Source organism: Chlorocebus sabaeus, chromosome 8, assembly GCF_047675955.1.
Source record: "Chlorocebus sabaeus isolate Y175 chromosome 8, mChlSab1.0.hap1, whole genome shotgun sequence".
NCBI lineage: Eukaryota > Metazoa > Chordata > Mammalia > Primates > Cercopithecidae > Chlorocebus > Chlorocebus sabaeus.
Genome location: NC_132911.1, coordinates 41,470,586 through 41,489,618, shown reverse-complemented (window position 1 = coordinate 41,489,618; position 19,033 = coordinate 41,470,586). Strand labels below are relative to the sequence as shown.

The 19,033-nt window shown below is 53.6% G+C and overlaps 1 protein-coding gene across 14 annotated transcripts in view; it reads left to right on the top strand.

The window, feature by feature from the left end:
- ANK1 (ankyrin 1) overlaps nucleotides 1-19,033 on the top strand; it is a 244,111-nt gene that overhangs the window by 193,830 nt on the left and 31,248 nt on the right. For 13 of the 14 annotated variants that reach the window (XM_037983538.2, XM_007962305.3, XM_007962308.3 and 10 more), the window contains exons 23-37: nucleotides 1,159-1,255; nucleotides 2,565-2,643; nucleotides 3,904-4,001; nucleotides 4,089-4,313; nucleotides 5,343-5,497; nucleotides 5,857-6,068; nucleotides 6,543-6,747; nucleotides 7,431-7,527; nucleotides 7,740-7,968; nucleotides 10,067-10,192; nucleotides 10,320-10,439; nucleotides 12,060-12,138; nucleotides 12,419-12,490; nucleotides 14,367-14,498; nucleotides 15,954-16,100. In XM_037983538.2, the coding sequence (XP_037839466.2) occupies nucleotides 1,159-1,255; nucleotides 2,565-2,643; nucleotides 3,904-4,001; nucleotides 4,089-4,313; nucleotides 5,343-5,497; nucleotides 5,857-6,068; nucleotides 6,543-6,747; nucleotides 7,431-7,527; nucleotides 7,740-7,968; nucleotides 10,067-10,192; nucleotides 10,320-10,439; nucleotides 12,060-12,138; nucleotides 12,419-12,490; nucleotides 14,367-14,498; nucleotides 15,954-16,100 (2,073 nt within the window). The remainder of the gene's footprint in view (nucleotides 1-1,158; nucleotides 1,256-2,564; nucleotides 2,644-3,903; nucleotides 4,002-4,088; nucleotides 4,314-5,342; nucleotides 5,498-5,856; nucleotides 6,069-6,542; nucleotides 6,748-7,430; nucleotides 7,528-7,739; nucleotides 7,969-10,066; nucleotides 10,193-10,319; nucleotides 10,440-12,059; nucleotides 12,139-12,418; nucleotides 12,491-14,366; nucleotides 14,499-15,953; nucleotides 16,101-19,033) is intronic. The other variant, XM_073018046.1, reaches the window with a different exon arrangement.

Sequence of the window (19,033 nt, the reverse complement as noted above, 5' to 3'; positions counted from 1 at the left end):
TAATTAGATGGGGATATTGAGCAGTAAGATCCTCAACTCTGGGGATGTTGAATAGTGGGGTGGGCTGGATCAGCTCGGTAGTCCTTTCCATCTGGGTTATTCCATGGTTGTATAACTTTGTCAACTAGAGAAGCAGAGCTGTCTGGTGCTCCTTTGGATAATATATGTCTCTCGCTTTAACTGCCTTCAATGTGGTCCTTCTTTCAACTCTGCTCTCCTTTGCTTTCCAGGAACTGCTCATATAACTATAATGGGTATGAAACGCTTTCTGTTTCCTGTGGTCTTTTCTCACTGGAGTGCATTTCACCCTAAGCAACCCAGATGCTCACTAATCCATTCCTGCTTTCCATCTTCCTCTGACAGCGAATAACCTGGAGCCAGGAGCTCAACTAAACCAAGGAATTCACACCCATGAGACCCATGCCCGGCAGGCAGCTCCTGCCTGTCCATCTCTGTGTCTGTGCCCATGCCACCACGTTTGTGATCATAACTGCATGAGCTGTTGTTTTTCCATCCTGTCAGCTCCAGATCACAAGCCATGGTGCTCACTGCTGGGTGGCATTGAATGACCCCTCAAGGTTGAGGGCCGGGGCTCCAGCTCCAGTTCAAACTAGGAGAGAGAGGCAGTCAGAGGTGCAGGCAGCTGACAAAGGGGCAGTCAGAGGTGCAGGCAGCTGATTGACCCGTAGTTTGAACCTCTTTGTGATGGGTTTTGGAAGTAATGAGGTTTTGGCTGCCGTGGTTACAGAAAATTATCCAGCCCTTTGAAATGAGTGGATCCAGTTCCACTGTAGTTTGTTCTTCTGTTGGTGTGGAGTGGAAAAGAGCAGTAGCAGTTCCTTCTTTGGTGTCATTGCACCCTAAAAGGGCTGTTTTGAATTGGAACTAAGCGAAGAAAGTTCTTTCTGCTGTGTCTTTGGCTTCCTGCAAAGCCTCAGGCATCTAAGATGTCAGGAGCTGGCTGCCCTGCTCTCTATCCCAGAGCTGGAGGACCAGGACTGGGCAAAGACATTGCTCCCGGTCTCCTTGCAGCATCAAGGCCTTCCCCACTCCTCAGGAGCAAGCCCTGAGAGGCGGAGTGGGAACAGAGCTTTTTAAAAAGTAAGAGGGACTCTTCTCCCTCTACCCTGTTGCTCACTTGAGCTCTTGCTGTTTCAGGGGAAGAACTCATCGGCTCCAAGCCTGAGAGGCCGGATTCCAGGGATGTCGATGAAGAGAAGGAGCTCCTGGATTTTGTGCCAAAGCTAGACCAAGTGTGAGCAGCACTCCTGGGAGGGTCCCTAGGGGGATGCCGAGGTGTAGCCCTGTGGCTCAGAGCAGGGATTCCAGAGGGAGGAAGAGCACAGCAGGCCAGGTGCTGGGCATGCTGCCCACAGAGAGAGACGGTTTGCACCTTAGGATGCACTAGCTGTGCACCTGAGCCACCAGGGCAGGAGGAGGCCTTCCTCACACCATGCTGTCTGGATGCCTCTCTGCTCCTCTTCCAGTGTCCCCTCCTCTCCCAGGCTCCCCTCATTCACAGCCTTATATCCACACCCCCTCTCTGTCTTATGCACACTCAACTTCTCATCCAAAAGTTGAGGAAGATGGCTGGGCGCGGTAGCTCACACCTGTAATCCCAGCACTTTGGGAGACTGAGGCAGGAGGATCACCTGAGGTCAGGAGTTCATGACCAACCTGACCAACATGGTGAAACCCCGTCTCTACTAAAAATACAGAAAAATAGCTGAATGTGGCGGTGCGCATCTATAGTCCCAGCTACTTGGGAGGCTGAGGCAGGAGAACTGCTTGAACCCAGGAGGTGGAGGTTGCAGTGAGCCAAGATTGTGTCACTGTACTCCAGCCTGGGCAATAAGAGTGAAACTCCATCTCAAAAAAAAAAAAAAAAAAAAAAGTTGAGGAAGATTCACATTAGAAACGATTGCCAGGCTAAGCTCGAACTCTGACTGCATCCCTCTGCCCCTGAGGTATGTTAGGTACAAGCCAGGGGAGATTCGGGTCTGCCTGGACCACATTTCTCATTTCCCCCGTGACTGCTGTGAGTTATCTCACTGTGGGCACAGTGTACACAGGGACATTCTGCAAAGCAATCTAATATCAACGACTTTGTAGAAACACTAAGCCCTAGGTGTTTTCTGAAAAGACGGAAATGTCCCTGAACAAGCGGGGAGTGAAACCACGGGGCCATTTGCTCCATTTGAATTTGCTAGACATCTGTTAGAAAGAAATACAGAGCTGTAACCCTGACCATAAGCAACTTATGATTCATTTGGTGGGATCGAAATGCACACCAAGTGGTCATGTAGCAACACAGAAAGATATATTGTTAGCCAGAACGAGGATTCTGTCAACAGGTTCTAAAGGAGGAGAAAGGGGTGGCGAGTGCAGGTTGGAGTCATTGGGGAGGACTTCATGGAGGAGGAGGCAGTCCTTCCACCAGGTTGTGAAGGGCAGTCAGGCTCCGGAGTGGAAAGCGGGAGGGAGAGACTTGGAGGCAAGAGGAAGAGGAAGCTGTGTGCACATGTGGATCAGCCCTGTGATGTTCTGGTGTTCTTGGCATGCAGGGTGGAATCTCCAGCCATCCCCAGGATTCCCTGTGTCACACCTGAGACAGTGGTGATCAGGTCAGAAGAGCAGGAGCAGGTAAGAAGCTGCTTGTCTGTGGTTTCCCCACGTGGAGAGCACGAGTACCCCGGGACAGTGATTGTTGAGGGGTGGCCTGTACGTAGCACAATAGACACTGATAGCTCACATGCCACTCACTGTCCAACTGGCATTCCACGCTTGGACGCCTCATAATGGTGCAACATCAGCAGCATTGGTTGGGCTGCGTCTGGGAGAGATGGTCAGATGAGGCCCTATCCTGTGGTGGTTCAGTCCTTGGATGCAGCCCAGGACAGCAGCAGTGAGAAACCCGCGGGTCCTTGACCAGCCCACTGTCTTCAACTCTTGGCCTAGGGTAGGAATTCCAGCCAGCAGATGTTTACTGGATTCCTGCTGTGTGCCCTGGACAAGCTCAGGCAGGAGGGCTGGACACCTGTCTCCTGGGAGCCAGGGTCCAACCAGAAAGAGTGGACTCGGACGCGTGAACCCAGTTAGCACAGAAGTGGGAGGGAGAGCAGGGGAGTGCTCCACTGTGTGGTGTGAGTGCTGGCAGAGTGCAGAGCAGGGAGGCCCTAGCCAGCCCCAGGGTGGCCGGGAGTACCTGTGGAGGAGGTGAGATGTGGGGAGTGGAGAGGATTAGATCCACAAGGGTGAGGGACAAGGATGTTCTGGACTGGGGGAGAAGCAGACGTGAAGATCTAGAGAGCACCAAGGCCAGGCTCAGGTCCTGCTGGCTGTGCCAGGGCAGGCTGGCATCCCTGTAGTTGCAATGTTACCCTAAGGCAAGTCCCCGCAAGGAAGCAGGAAGCCCCACAAGGGCGGGAGTCTGTTGTGTTCACCTCATGGACTCCAGATGTCCACAGGGCAGGTAGCCCACCCACAGCTAAGTGGTGAGGCGGTCACGGTGCTGGGATGCAGTGCCCGTCCTAGAGGAAGTTGGCCTGCCGAGGGCAGGGCTCCCCGTGGGCAGAGCTGGAAAGAAGGGGGCAGGTCTGCAGCAGGTGCAGTGGGCCTGGGGGCCAGGAGTCAGATTGAATGGTGAGGACTGGCTCCATCCGTTCCAAGGCTGTGTCCCAGGGTCTTGAGCCCAGGAGAGGCATGGAGGTGGGAGGAAGCTCCTGTCTCCTTTTAGACTCCAGGACAGCCTTGTCTGATAGGGCGGTGGGGTCCTGTGGGAGCACTTTCTCCACGTGGCACCTGGTTTCTAGCAGCAAGGCTCTTCCAAGCCTCCATGCCCTGGCACGGCATCCAGCCGGCCAGGGAGGAAGTGGAACAGGAGGGCCTTTTCTCTGTCCTCAGGCATCTAAAGAGTATGATGAGGACTCCCTCATCCCCAGCAGTCCGGCCACCGAGACCTCAGACAACATCAGCCCGGTGGCCAGCCCGGTGCACACAGGGTGAGTGGCGGGCGCAGGGCTCGGGACTCCTGTCTCCATCTCCCAGAGGGGATGCAGAAGCCCAGCGTGCATCTGCCCCACTCCTAGGTTTCTGGTGAGCTTCATGGTCGACGCCCGGGGTGGTTCCATGAGAGGAAGTCGCCACAACGGCCTGCGAGTGGTGATCCCACCACGGACGTGCGCGGCGCCCACCCGCATCACGTGCCGCCTGGTCAAGCCCCAGAAGCTCAGCACGCCGCCCCCACTGGCCGAGGAGGAGGGCCTGGCCAGCAGGATCATCGCGCTGGGGCCCACAGGGGCACAGTTCCTGAGGTGAGCATGCACAGGCAGCCCATGTCCTCACCTGTCCCTGTGCCATGGAGGCCACGCCATCTCCACTGTCCCGACGGGGAAACAGAACTGGGTGCCCCTCCCCTTTCCCTGACTTTTCCTAACACATGAAGGCGTCCATAGCCCTGAGAGGGCTTACAACGCTCAGATCTCAGATCGGGCATGATAGCTCACGCCTGTAATTCCAATGCTTTGGGAGGCTGAGATGAGAGCATCGCTTGAGGCCAGGAGTTCGAGACCAGCCTGGAAAACATAGCAAGACCCCGTCATTGTAAAAAATAAAAACAAAACCAAAAAAACAACTCTTAAATATTGCGTGACACTAGAGACAAGGCCAATCTGAGGCCCTGAGGGTCTGACCATTCATGCACTGAGAGTCCCCAGGAAGACAGCCTCCCTGGCTGTTTCCCCTGCGGATGAGCGAAGTACGCAGCTCCAGAGGCCTATGGCCCACCTCCCTGAAGCAGCCTGGGCTCCTCCTGGAGCTTTGCTACCCTTCAGGCACCATGGGTGTGATGTGGGGACAGGGCTGACCAGGAGGCCCTGCCTTCTACCTCTGTCTACCCTCCTGGCCCCCCTCAGAGCGGTCACCACAATTTGCAAAGCAGCAAGTTTTCTCATTGACCTTTCTTTGTCCTCAAAGCGTCCCTCCGAAGGAAATGTCATTATGACCAGTTGATAGATGAGGTTACCCATCTAGGGATGTCAGATGGATTTTTAGAATCAGGTGCAAGGACAGGATCCTTAGGTCGTGGGAGCAGAGCCCCCATGAAATGAGACTGGCCCTGCCCTCACTGTTACTGCAAGCCTGGTGGGGAGCAAGCAGGGCTGTGGGAAGCCCGGGGGACCCCCACGGGTCTGATCCACTTAGAGACCTGCCTGCAGGTAGGGCCTCCACGTGGCTGTGGAAGCGCCTTCTCCATCTGGGTGGGAGCTGGCAGCCCCATCCCTCCCTGTGCCCTGCCTGCCCTGTGTGAGCACCTCCCCACCACCACTGTGTCCTTGCCTCAGCCCTGTAATTGTGGAGATCCCGCACTTTGCCTCCCATGGCCGAGGAGACCGGGAGCTCGTGGTTCTGAGGAGTGAAAACGGCTCCGTGTGGAAGGAGCACAGGAGCCGCTATGGAGAGAGCTACCTGGATCAGATCCTCAACGGGATGGACGAAGGTAGTAGGGGGGATCCCAGGGCTGGGTCCCCTCCTTGCGGAAGAGGGGTTTGAGTTGCACCTTAAAGGTGGTCTTTCAGGGCCACCTGGAGTTTGGGAAGCCCCAAGAGGCTGGAAATGGCCTGGTGTGGACAAGCCCTGGGTCCCCAGGATGTGTGAGGGGATGCTCAGCTGCTGCCTGCAGCCGCATCTGCTCTGCTGGGCCTCTGGGCCTGGGCACTTCTTCTGGCCACTATGCCGCCTGGCACCTGGAGAGGGTGTGTGCACTGGGTCTTGGGGACAAGGAGGCTCTGGGGCCCCTGGAAGGCCTGAACCTGTGCCTGATGTGACCGGGGTGGTGGCCTGTGTGTGTGATTCCAGAGCTGGGGAGCCTGGAGGAGCTGGAGAAGAAGAGGGTGTGCCGAATCATCACCACCGATTTCCCGCTGTACTTTGTGATCATGTCGCGGCTCTGCCAGGACTACGACACCATCGGTCCCGAAGGGGGCTCCCTGAAGAGCAAGCTGGTGCCCCTGGTACAGGCAACGTTCCCGGAGAATGCAGTCACCAAGAGAGTGAAGCTGGCTCTGCAGGTGACAGCTCTCCTCCCCGCCAGGTCCTGGGGGTGGACTGAACTCCAGGCCCCGGGAAGGCCACCCTCTTCCCCAAGACATCCCCATGCTTTTGTCCAGTGCTTTGAAATACCACAGTGGAGATCTGACTTGAAAGCTCAAAGGAGAGTTGAGTGGGAAGGGGTGAGGCAGAAGCTCCCTGATAAGGTGCATCCATCAAGCTGCATGACCCGGACTGTGCAGCATGCGGGAACCGCATGACCTCTGGGAGCTGGCCGTGATGCGAGCAAAGATGCACCAGCCCTGGGAGTAAGAAGCAGAGGAGAGGGGGAGAAAGGGCTTAGGAAGGCGAGCTCCACCATGTCAGTCCTGCGGTCCAACAGCAGAGGGGACCCCATGCACCGATGGCCACTCTCTCTGGGCATGGAGCTGCCTCCCGTCTGACTAGCCCCTCTCCTGCTTGGGCCTGAGTGTCCTGCCTCTGTCATTTCACAGGCCCAGCCTGTCCCAGATGAGCTTGTCACTAAGCTCCTGGGCAACCAGGCCACATTCAGCCCCATTGTCACTGTGGAGCCCCGGCGCCGGAAGTTCCACCGCCCCATCGGACTTCGGATCCCGCTACCTCCTTCCTGGACCGACAACCCGAGGGACAGCGGGGAGGGAGACACCACCAGCCTGCGCCTGCTTTGCAGCGTCATTGGTGAGAGGGGCCCCTGTCTCAGACTTGTGTTCTCCACAGCTGCAGTGCTTCTGGAACACAGTAGGGGGTGACGCGAGAAGGCGAGGCCAGCAATCCCCTTAGTTTTTGTTGGCTTCCCCGGGAGTGAGGTGCTCTTCCAAGAGGTGGAAGGATGATGCATCGGCATAAAAGTCCAAGCCCACGCAGTGGCTCACGCCTGTAATCCCAGCACTTCAGGAGGCCGAGGCAGGTGGATCACCTGAGGTCAAGAGTTCGAGACAAGCCTGACCAACATGGAGAAACCCCATCTCTACTAAAAATACAAAAATTAGTCACGTGTGGTGGCACACGCCTGTAAACCCAGCTACTCCAGAGGCTGAGGCAGGAGAATTGCTTGAACCTGGGAGGTGGAGGTTGCAGTGAGACGAGATCCTTCCACTCCTGGGCAACAAGCATGAAACTCCATCTAAAAAAAAAAAAAAAAAAAAGTCCATGGCCCTGGGGAAGAACCCTCCAAGCCCTAGGAGGAGGGGCATGCAGGTCGCTAGGAGGAAGAGCAGAGGGTGAGGGTAGGTGTGCCCAGGGCTACAGACCAAGTGAGCCTCACCCAGTCTCACCTTGCACACCAGGGCCTTAGCATTTTAGTAAGCTCCATGCTTACGTCCTGAAGACTGTCCCCAGCCCCGTTTCTGCCGGTGTTACAGGAGGAACAGACCAAGCTCAGTGGGAAGACATAACAGGAACCACCAAACTTGTATATGCCAACGAGTGCGCCAACTTCACCACCAATGTCTCCGCCAGGTGAGACAAGGCCAGCCCAGCCCAGCACTGTGTGGGCCATCCTCAGGCCTGAGACTGAGGCTCCCTCACTGTCCCCTCCACATGGAAGCCTCTGTGACCACAGGTGTGGCAAGAGTAGCCATGGCGTGGTTCATGGGCTGCTTCCATCTGGACGGAAAGGATGCTTTCTGTTGGGCACTTGGGAACACATTATAACGTGCCCTCCTTTTTAGGTTTTGGCTGTCAGACTGTCCTCGGACTGCTGAGGCTGTGAACTTCGCCACCCTGCTGTACAAAGAGCTCACCGCAGTGCCCTACATGGCCAAATTCGTCATCTTTGCCAAGATGAATGACCCCCGAGAGGGGCGCCTGCGCTGCTACTGCATGACGGATGATAAAGTGGACAAGACCCTGGAGCAGCATGAGAACTTCGTGGAGGTGGCCCGGAGCAGGGACATAGAGGTACGGGGCTGGGCCCTGCACCGCCTCTGGGACAAACCCTCCCGCCATTTCTCCAGAACACCCCTGCCTGGTGCAGGCAGGAAGTCCTCCCTCTGTAGACGAGGGGCTCCACAGCTGTCTCTCTTTGAGACCCCTCTTGAGAAGCATCTTAGATAAGCTTCAGGAAAGGTGAGAGATGCCACCATGCACATATCAGAGGAGGCTGCAGCCTTTTGGTCCAGTGATCTGTGAAAAGAGTTGGCATTTGCAGAAGGTCTTGTGCACCAGGGACTATTAAAAGTGCTGGACAGGCCGGGCGCAGTGGCTCACGCCTGTCATCTCAACACTTTGGGAGGCCGAGGTGGGTGGATCACCTGAGGTCAAGAGTTTGAGACCAGCCTGGCCAACATGGTGAAACCCTGTCTCTACTAAAAATACAAAAATTAGCTGGCGTGGTGGCACAGGCCTGTAATCCCAGCTACTCGGGTGGCTGAGACAGGAGAATCACTTGAACCCGGGAGGCAGAGGTTGCAATGAACCAAGATCACACCACTGCTCTCCAGCCTGGGCGACAGAGCAAGACTCTGTCTTAAAAAAACAAAACAAAACAAAAAAAACAGTGCTAGCCAGCTGGGTATGGTGGTGGGGGCAAGAAACAAAACAAAAAACAAACAAACGAAAGTGCTGGCCAGGCTCAGTGGCTCATGCCTATAATCCCAACACTTTGGAAGGCTGAGGCAGGTGGATCACTTTGAGCCCAGGAGTTTGAGACCAGCCTGAGCAACATAGTGAGATGCCATCTCTATTAAACAAATAACTAAAAATGTTTTTCTTGCATAATCTCATTTAATTCTCATATTTGTGGGTACCTTTATTATTCCTTATTTAGGTATTAAGAAACTGAGACTGAGAGGTTAAGTAATGTGCCCATGGTCACACAGCTAAGTGAGTGGTCGAGACAGGATTTATCCAGGTCATCTCTGGCCCGAGTCCACACTGTGACCTGCTGTGCTAGAGTTTCAGTAGCACCCAAGTGAGGAGGCAGAGGAAAGGGCTTAACAGATAATGCGCAGAGTGAAGGCATGGGGGCTAGGTCTGAACCGGTTCCCGATCCTAAGAGACCCACTTGGTTTAAGATGTGTAGTAAGCCAGCAGTGATCTAAGCCTCAGAATCTGTGCTGAGTTTTCCTGGGGAAGGCTGAGGGCCCCGTAGAACAAGCGCAGGACTGGAACCTTGGTTCTAATCCTATCTTAGGCACTAACGAGGCAAACCGGTTTTTCTCTTTGGGCCTCAATTTTCTCAACTGTCAAATGGGTTAATGATAACTTCTCAGTTGAAAGCTTTATATATACACAGTAGGGACCATTATTATGGGTGAGATTAAAATAGAGCAAGTGCTTTCCAGCTCTTCTCATGAACAAAGCATCTTTGGACAGACGTAAAAACAGAATCTTGGTTTTATTTTTAGAAACAGGATCTCAGTCTGTTGCCCAGGCTGGAGTGCAGTGGTGCCATCATGCCCACTGCAGCCTCAAACTCCTGGCCTCCAGTGATCCTCCTGCCTCAGCATCCCACGTAGCTGGGACTACAGGCACTTGCCACCACACCTGGCTAATTTTTAACATTTTTTTTGGAAAGATGGGGATCTCCTTGTGTTACCCAGGCTGGTCTCAAACTCCTGAACTCAAGCAATCTTCCCACTTTGGCCTTCTAAAATGGAGGGATTACAGGCATGAGCCACAATGCCCAGCCCAGAACCAGGATTTTTTGGTGGTGGTGGTGGTGTTTTTTTTGTTTGTTTGTTTGTTTTTCAGAAACTGTGTTATGATATTCAAGTGACATTTTGGAGTACTTGATAGCAATTCTCATCAACATCTCAGGGATATTAGAAGATCCCTACATATAATAAAATCCATTGAAGTCAGGAAGCATGCCTCATTGATCACAATTTTAGAAATAAAGCCTTTCCCAAAACAAACAGTGGATTTCTCAGCACACACCCCCATGCCTCTTGCTGTGGCAGGGTGTGTCTTGGAGAGGGAAGGACCGAAGGTTGAAGGTGGGACATCTGGGCCCTTCTCTCCCTGACAAGCTGTATCTGCTTTTCCTTTCCTGTAGGTGTTGGAAGGAATGTCCCTCTTTGCAGAACTCTCCGGGAACTTGGTGCCTGTGAAGAAAGCTGCCCAGCAGCGGAGCTTCCACTTCCAGTCATTTCGGGAGAACCGTCTGGCCATACCTGTAAAGGTGCCGGCACCCTCTGGCTGACCTCTCCTCTGGGTCTAGGAAGTTGGGGAGGCAGAATTCTCTAAACCAGACAGCCCAGTGGCCTAGAAAAGGGCCCCTGAATTCTCCTTTGTGTGATTGAGTTTAGGTGAGGGACAGCAGTCGAGAGCCGGGAGGGTCCCTGTCATTTCTGCGCAAGGCGATGAAGTACGAGGACACCCAGCACATACTCTGCCACCTGAACATCACCATGCCCCCCTGCAGCAAGGTGAGCTGGCACCTGCCGAGGAGCCTTGGCCAGAGAAGGCTTCCCCATAGGAGGTCCCCAAACAGACCCCAGGTCCAGCACTTCCAAGGGGCTTCTTTCTGGTGGAACCTTTGAGTCCCCCGAGGCACACAAAGGTGGTGAGCTCTCCTCCACACGCTCATGTTGTGGCCTGGGGGGAGACCGTGCCCTGGCCCTCTCTGCAATTCGTGTGCAGTGCTGGTTATGTGACAGGAGGAACAAATGTTGGTATCAGATGGTGATGGGCACATTCACGCTGTGGACCCTGGGCTCCCTAGGTGTGAAGGTGGCAAGGGGCCCTAAGAGCATCTGCCTCAGTATCCCTGGCCCGAGGCCTCCAAGGTTCGCACCAAGGAGAGCTGCTAAGGTCTCCCAGCCCCGGCATGGCTTCTCTCGGCCGCTTTTTCATCTACCTGCTTATCTTCCCAGGGTGCTAGGCCCTCACAGAAGGGAAGCCTGGTGTCCTCAGCCACTGCAAACACCCAGGGTTTTGAGCTCAGCAAAGGAGTCTTGGCCACGTATGTTCATTTGTCGATACCTGTAAGAGTATCCCAGTCACCACCTCTGCTAGGGACTTTGGAGGGATCATACGTCTCCAGACCGTCTCCGTGGTTTTCGTTGGTGTTGTTTTGCTGTTGTTGTTGTTTTAATCATTAGCCTTCCATGCTAAACTAGGAAAGAAGCAAGGTTACATTCATAAGTCCATGGCTCAATCTCTTTGGGGATGAGATGAGGGTGAACCAACTTATCTTTCAAAAGAGGATTTTCAGGCTGGGCACAGAGGCTCATGCCTGTAACCCCAGTGCTTTGGGAGGCTGGGACAAGAGGATTGCTTGAGCCCAGGAGTTCAAGACTAGCCTGGGCAACATAGTGAGATCCTGTCTGTACAAAAAAATAAAAATGAAAAATTAGCTGGGCATGGTGGCATGCACCTGTAGTCCCCAGCACTCGGGAGGCTGAAGCAGAAGGATCACTTGAGACCAGGAGTTTGAGGCTGCAGTGAGCCATGATCGTGCCATTGCACTGCACTCTAGCTTCAGAGACAGAGTGAGACCCTGGCTCTTAAAAACAAAAGAGAGAGAATATTTTTCTGCAGCCTTGGGCAAGCATCTGGATGCTTTCCATAGGGCTGTAATGTTAAGGCCTTAGGGCAGTACAGAAACGGGTCTTTGAAGCAGAAAGAAATCCAAAAAGAAAAACAATTGTTTTAAGTTCAAACCCAGCTCCACCACCTATTAACTGGGTGATCTTGGGCAAGGAACTTAGTCTCTCTATGCTTCAGTTTCCTTATTGATGAAATGGGAGTAATACAGTACCCAGCTCCTACGTTGCCATGAACATTAAATAGGGCCTCACAGGTGATGGGGTGACGTGGGCTTGCCGTTATTATGACTGTGATTAATAACGCATGTACACTTTGTCAGCTTCCCTTCACTCCCACTCCTCCCGTGCGTTACTCTTTGTACTAAGTCCCTGAAGAAATGGACTGTTTACCAGGACTGGGGTCAGCCTTCCCCACCCCTGCATCATAGGAGCTCAGATCACCTTCTCTAGGAAGGTGGGGAGAGTCCAAAACCCAAAGCACCCTTTCTTCTTCTGCAGGGAAGCGGAGCTGAAGACAGGAGAAGGACGCCGACACCCCTGGCCCTGCGATACAGCATTCTCAGTGAGTCCACACCAGGTACAGCCTCTGTGTGATAATGCATGCTTGCTCTCTTCCCAAGAAGGGTGGGTGTGAGCTTATCTCCCTGCAGCCCTGTGAGGGCTCTGCTGAGGTGCCGCTCGCTCAGCCAGTTCCAAAAGCAGCTGCAGATCTGACTCAGGTCTTCCCCTGATCTTGCAGAGAGTCTAGACAATCACCCCAGTGCACACGGAAGCCACGTCCATCAAAGGCCATATCCTCACGCCTGTCAACTGTATCCTGCCCTGGCTACTAAATGAAATCTAATGCTTCTCCCCAGGTCTTCTCAGTGGGACAGACCAGGCAGAGAAAATGGCTGTTATCTCAGAGCACCTCGGTCTCAGCTGGGCAGGTGAGTGGGGAATTGGGGACAGAAAAGCACTTTGTCCGTCTCACCTACCCTCTTCCCCCATAATGAGCAATGAATGAGGCATTTCTAACCCTCCTTTTATCACCCATGGGTTATCTGATTTGTGATTGTCTGAGCTGGGTCTGCTGTCCAAGCCACACCATTGAGTGCCCATGGAAGGGGGAGCCCCCTGCCTCCATCTCTGTCTGACTTTCCTTTCTAAGAAAGAATCAACTTTTGAGGTTACAGGCGACCTTGAAAAGGAGGGAAGGAGAGGGCAAGTCTCGACATATTTCACTATAGTCCGTGGCTGTGCCTGGATCTCGCAGAAGTCCTGCCAGGCCTCGGGGTCGATCTTATTTAAGGGAGGCAGGTGGGCAAATAAAGTGAAGGCTCAGAATGTGCTGTGCCCAACCACAGACCCTAGAACTGGATTCTCCCTGTGTAACTGCAGCAGGTCCATTGCCCGATGTGAATGGCAAGTCAAGACACACGGAGACACGGGGTTGCAGCAGTGAAAGAGGCTTAATCACAGGGCCACCAAACAAGGAGGGAGGAGGAAACCTCAAATCCATCTCCCCAAGGAGGCGTTCAGGGTTAGGGCTGTTAAAGGCTTTGGAGTGGCTGAAGTGTGGAGGTGGTTGATTGGTTGGAAAGTACAGGGTGAAGTCATGGACAGGGAGAGGAAGAAGCTACGTTCTCGTGCTGATCCCTGCCTTCAAACTGGTTGCTGGAATTGGGACTCTGAAAACCATCTTAAGGGATCCTTAAACAGAAGCCTAATGTCAGAAACCCTGTCTTTAGGAACAATGGGGGTGCAAGTGGTCAGTGTCCAGCACTGTGTGGCTTTGAGCAACAAAGAAGAGGACCCAAATGCAGCTTGGTGAATGCTTAATTATAACTGTATTTCTGTCCAGAGCCCAGCGCTCAATTCTGGTTGACGCTGAGAAGTGGCTTCCCCTCCCCCTCCTTATTTTTTGTTAGCCTTTATATGAGTAGACTCCCTTCATTCACTTCACTTCACTTCATTCACTAAAGAAGACTTTAGACATACTCAGAAACCTTTTGGCAATAACTTGTGGAAAGACAGAAGTCCAGACATGGCTCCTTCTTTAAACCATGACTGCTGGCTGCTCAGGGGGCGTGTATGTGCATGCGTGTGTGCGCGCATATGTGTTGTGAGTGTGTGCATGTTTGTGTTGTGTGTACGTGTTCTGATTCTTACCATCACTTTCTCCCCAGTCGTCTTCATCCTTGAAATTAGACTCTAATGCTATTTTCCTTCTAAAGAAATAACAATAAAAATAATGGGGGATTTTGGCTAACAGTCTGCATTATTGCCTTGCATTTAGATGGGAACTTGTATTTTCATTTTAAATGTAAATAACACCTCTCCCTGAAGAAGTATAAGCTCAGGAGTCCATTGCTGTTCTCACTGGTTCTCGGCAGCAGGGCGTGGTGTCCTGGTGTGGCCAAGGCAGCGCCGGGGTGAGAATTGGCCGGTGCGGCTCCCTCCTGACTCAGGGACTCACTGACTCTGTGACCTTGCAGAAGTTGCTGACCTTGCTGAAAGGTCATGTCATCTCATATTGGAAGTTATGAAAGGAAGAAAGGACATTTAATCATTCATTTATTCATTCATTCAGGACCTATGTATCAAGCACCCCTCCCATTCTTCCATTTTCTGGAGATATAAAGGTATAGGTGCTGGCATTTCATAAGGAACTTCTTGATAAGAAGGAAGACCAAATCCACAGGGAGGCTGCCTCAGAGCTCCCTGTGCTCCCCACTGGGTGCCCTCACGCCCCAGTGCCCACCCAGCCTGTGTGCTGGAGGCCCCCTGCATGGCTCACATTTGCTGTTGTTTCTTTGCTTGCAGAGTTGGCCCGGGAGCTGCAGTTCAGTGTGGAAGACATCAACAGGATCCGAGTGGAAAATCCCAACTCCCTGTTGGAGCAGAGCGTGGCCTTGCTGAACCTCTGGGTCATCCGTGAAGGCCAAAACACAGACAGTCAGTACCGTCCCGCTGAGGAAGCCTGTCCTAGGACCTCCTCCCCACCCAACTGTTCTTTCTTCAAATTCCATTCTGGCCTCTGGAGTCAGTCTGTCTGTCTCTCTCACACACACGCATGCACCTCTCGCATCAGGAGGTCTCCAGGCAGTCCTGCCGGAAGGCATGATCAGAGAAGCTTGGCCTCAGCCTTTCTAATATCCTTGGAATAAGATAAAAATTGCAAAGCCTGGCACAGTGGCTCCCACCTGTAGTCCCCACACTTTGGAAGGCCAAGGTGGGAGGATTGCTTGAGCACAGGAGTTTGAGAGCAGACTATGTAACATAACCCTTTAAAAATTAGCTGGGTGTGGTGGCACACACCTGTAGTCCCAACTACTCTGGAGGCTGAGGCAGGAGGATCACTTGAGCCTGGGAGGTCAAGGCTTCAGTGAGCTACAGTTGCACTGCTGTACTCCAGCCTGGGCAACAAGCAAAACCCTGACTCTAAAAAACATAAAATAAAAATTGCATCAGGACTCCTAGATGACAATATGTGTGCAGGGTGCATGACTCATCTTTGAGGTCTTCCTGTTGAATTTCCCAAGCAAATGAGTATTGTCCTCTCAGGACACAGTCTGAGTAAGCTGGACCCCAGTCTGAACCAGTTCTCATTCTCCCAGGAGCTTCCTCCAACCTGGAGGGAACTTTGCCTCGTTCTCTTTTCAGCTCCTCCTCAACCAGATTCCCAGACTCAAAACCACTAAGTAGAAATTGAGTGTTTACATTTGCATCTCAAATCATCTGGCAAGGACCAAGAATTTCAAAAGGACAGAATCTAATCATTCTAATCCTTATTTTCTTGTAGTACTCCTCTTAGATTACAAAAATAAAAATAAAAATAAAAAACAGTCTTCCTAGACTTTTAAATTGGCCACTGTGGTGGGCGCGGTGGCTCACGCCTATAATCCCAGCACTTTGGGAGGCCAAGACAGGCAGATCACTTGAAGTCAGGAGTTCGAGACCAGCCTGGCCAACATGGCAAAACCCTGTCTCTACTAAAAGTACAAAAATTAGCCGGGTGTGGTGGCATGCACCTGTAATCTGAGCTACTCAGGAGGCTGAGACACGAGAATCGCTTGAACCTGGGAGATGGACAGTGAACCAAGATTGTCCCACTGCACTCCCGCCTGGGTGACAGAGTGAGACCAATAAATAAAATAATTTACTATTTTTTTGGTAACAGGCCAGTAAATAAAATAACTGCCCACTGTTAGCATTTGGAAAAGATCTGTTGAAGTATAAAAAGTATTCTCCCAAGAGGAAGTTTGTTTTGATTCTAAGAAAAGAGGGTACCTCCACCTTCTGAAAAAAATTATCTCCCTTCTCCATCTTCATCCTGACCCCATTTTCTGAGCCCATGTGATCCTTGCTCGCTGGCCTGGAGTAACGCATATCTCTCTTCTGCGCCCACAGTGGAAAATCTGTGCACAGCCCTGCAGAGCATCGACCGTGGCGAGATCGTGAACATGCTGGAGGGTTCTGGCCGACAGAGCCGCAACTTGAAGCCAGACAGGCGGCACACGGACCGCGACTACTCGCTGTCACCCTCCCAGATGAATGGTGAGTGTCACCTGGACCAGGTGGGGGCTGAGCCGGGGCCCTGCCCTTCAGGCATCAGTACCAATAACCCCTTCCCATAATACTTCATCCCTCAAAACCCGCTCTGCCTCCCACTGGTGGGAGGGCTTGTTTGTCAGCAACGAGTTCCTCCTTTCGGGGGGAAGCAGAGGTGAAGGAGAGAGAGATGGCTGCTCCTGTACAGGTGGGCATCACCTGCCGACTGTGCCTCTGCAGCCCTGCAGAATGGCCTCCAGGCCCTTGCCATCAGCAACTGCATCCCCAGAGGGCCTGGTGTATGAGAAAAAGCTGAGTCAGAGGCAGCCAGCTAGACATTGCCCCTAAACAGCTGCAGACTTTCCAGTAGCTCTTTGCAAGGCGTGGGCCCTCTTTGGGGTGTCAGTGTCCCCATCTGTAAAACAGTCAGTGGTTGGGAAGCAGAGGGCCATTCCTGGCCCAAGGTCTAGCACAGTTTAACTGGACGATGTTTTACAAATCCTGCTGCGGTCACTTCTAGGGACTGAGCAGTTTGCTCTTCCTGGAGCTGGGTCTCTCTGCTTTTTCCTCTCTCCCTTTTCTATCATCTCATCTCCTTCCCCTCATTCTTTGTTGATGTGACTCAGCATGGCAGGGGTCCCCCATGAGATCCAGCCCAAGGAGAGGATGTACAGGAGGCTGTGACCTCTGCCCCCAAGCCCCTGTCACTCCTGGGCCAGGACCCCTCACAACCCCTTCCTCGCCCACCCCCTCTCTGGCCAGCGGGCACATAAACGGCGAGGCCCCACTCTCCGGCCAGGAGGTCTGGGTTCTAGGCCCTTCCTTCCTGCCAGCTCCCTGCATGACTGAGCCCTCTCCCCTTCTGTAAAATCAGCAAGTTGGATTGGATCCCTAAAATTCCTTACAGACCTTGAAACAAAATTTCCATGTCTGTGACATGGCATCCTCAGGTGGCTGACCCGTCACCCTGGATGCCTGCATGGTGATGTGTATGCTCCTCAAGCTCCTCGTCTTAAGGGCCATCCCTGCCACGCCCAGACTGAGGTTGGGCACCTGTGACTGGGTACACAGTTGGGGGATGCGGCCGAGGGCGAGTCCCAGGTGGGCCTGGGCACGGAGCCCCTGCCAAGGGACCCTGTGCTCGCTGAGCCCTCCCTATTCCCTACCCCACATCCTGTGACTCCTGAAGTGTGCCATTTCGCACCCTGGAAGCAGGGCCCACCTGCTGATCACGTCGCAACCCCTCTCTTCTGCCTCTAACCTCATGTTGACCTCTGTGCACCCACGCTATCGTGCTGCCTGTCTCCACTGTCCCCACTGTCCCCATTTCGGCAGGCACAGAGCCGGCCATGTCCACATGCATGTCATGGCCCCCAGCCCTGTCTCCCCACGCATCTCATGGCTGTGTCCTAGGCGTACATGCGTGTGCGCCTGTGTGTGTGTGCATATGTGTGTGCGCGTGTGTGCATGCATGTGCGTGTGTGTGCGTGTGTGTGTTCGTTTGTGTGCGTGTGCGTGTGTGTGCACGGGTGTTGCTGTGTGGTGCTGCCTGCTGCGTGTGCCCAGCCCACTCCCTGGGTCCACCCCCTTGGGGATTCCAGCCTCCCCTCAGGGGACCTGGCTGGAGCTTTACAGGAGCTCAGTGGGCCAAGGGCAGTTGAAGGAGGTCACAAACCTGGGGAAATTCTGGTGACAAAGCTCCTCTGCCTTCCCGTGTGTGGAGGCTTCTTTAACATCCAGCGCGTACTTTCGGTCAAGTCAGAGGGGCACGCTTTTGATTTCCTGTGCCCTGATTAAACACCTACAGGACTATGGGCCACCAGAACCGCTTGAGTGTGAATATTCACAGTTACAGACCTGGGCATCTGTGAGCATCTCCCCAGGCCACAGACCCCTGGCCTCCGCCAGGCTTTGAGGCATTCTTGCCCGAGTGGTTCTCAATCCCTGTGTGGGACTGGGCCTGTGTACTCCATGTCTGCTGAAAGCACTCTGCTTCAGGGGGCCAGCCCATGTGGCAAATATTTTTCAAGCATCAACCGCACGCCAGGCACTGTGCTAGGCAGGAGAGAGATACCTGTTCTCAACCAGACAAAACAAAACAAAACAAAACAAAAATCTGCCTTCGTGGAACTTTTCCCTCCTGTGAGGAGAACCACGCAGGGGACTGTATCACGCACCAGCAGTTACCGCACATGGTGCAGGAGAAACCGACCAGAGTCGGGGCTTGGGGGACTCATGGTGCAAGGGAAGCGGGTGGCATTCGAGCACTTGCCGGAGATGAGGTGGGAGCCATGCGTCAGCGCCGAGGAGGAAGATTTCAGGGCAGGGAGTGTGAAGAGGGCTTTCCTGATGTGTTCACAGGATGGGGCTGGAGGCAGAGGCAAAGGGACAGCGGGAGAGAGGGAGGCGTGGCGGCTGAAGGGGTGGCACAGAGCCCACCCATAGACTGTCATGAGGACATTGGGTTTGACGTGGAGTGAGCTGGAAAGCCACCAGAGGGTTCTGGCCAAAGAGTGGCATGACTGCACTTCAGTCTTTGAGGGAGCCCTCTCCCGAGTAGTTGATTTCAGATGGTCACAGTCGAATGCTCCGTGCTTCCTGGCTACTCTGTGCAGCCTCAGCAGCCCGCGATGTCCTCTCTGGCGGGTCCCCGTTAGACCCAGCTCTGTGCCCCATGTACCCTCCCCCGGCCTCAGCAGACTCATGCACCGATGCCCTGCTTGGTCTAGAATTGGCGTCTTTATATATTTCCTGCCTTCCTCCCTGCCCCAGAAAGTCTGGCCCTCATCTGGATGCCCTTGTGGTCTGGAGAGAAGGTGGCAGGACAGTCAGAGGTCTGAGGGGTTGGGGGGGCACTACAGGCTCTGCAGCTTCTCTGCTGTCCCCTGGGCAAGGCTCGTGATGGCCTAACCTGGTGCCCACCCAGCCCACTGCACCGA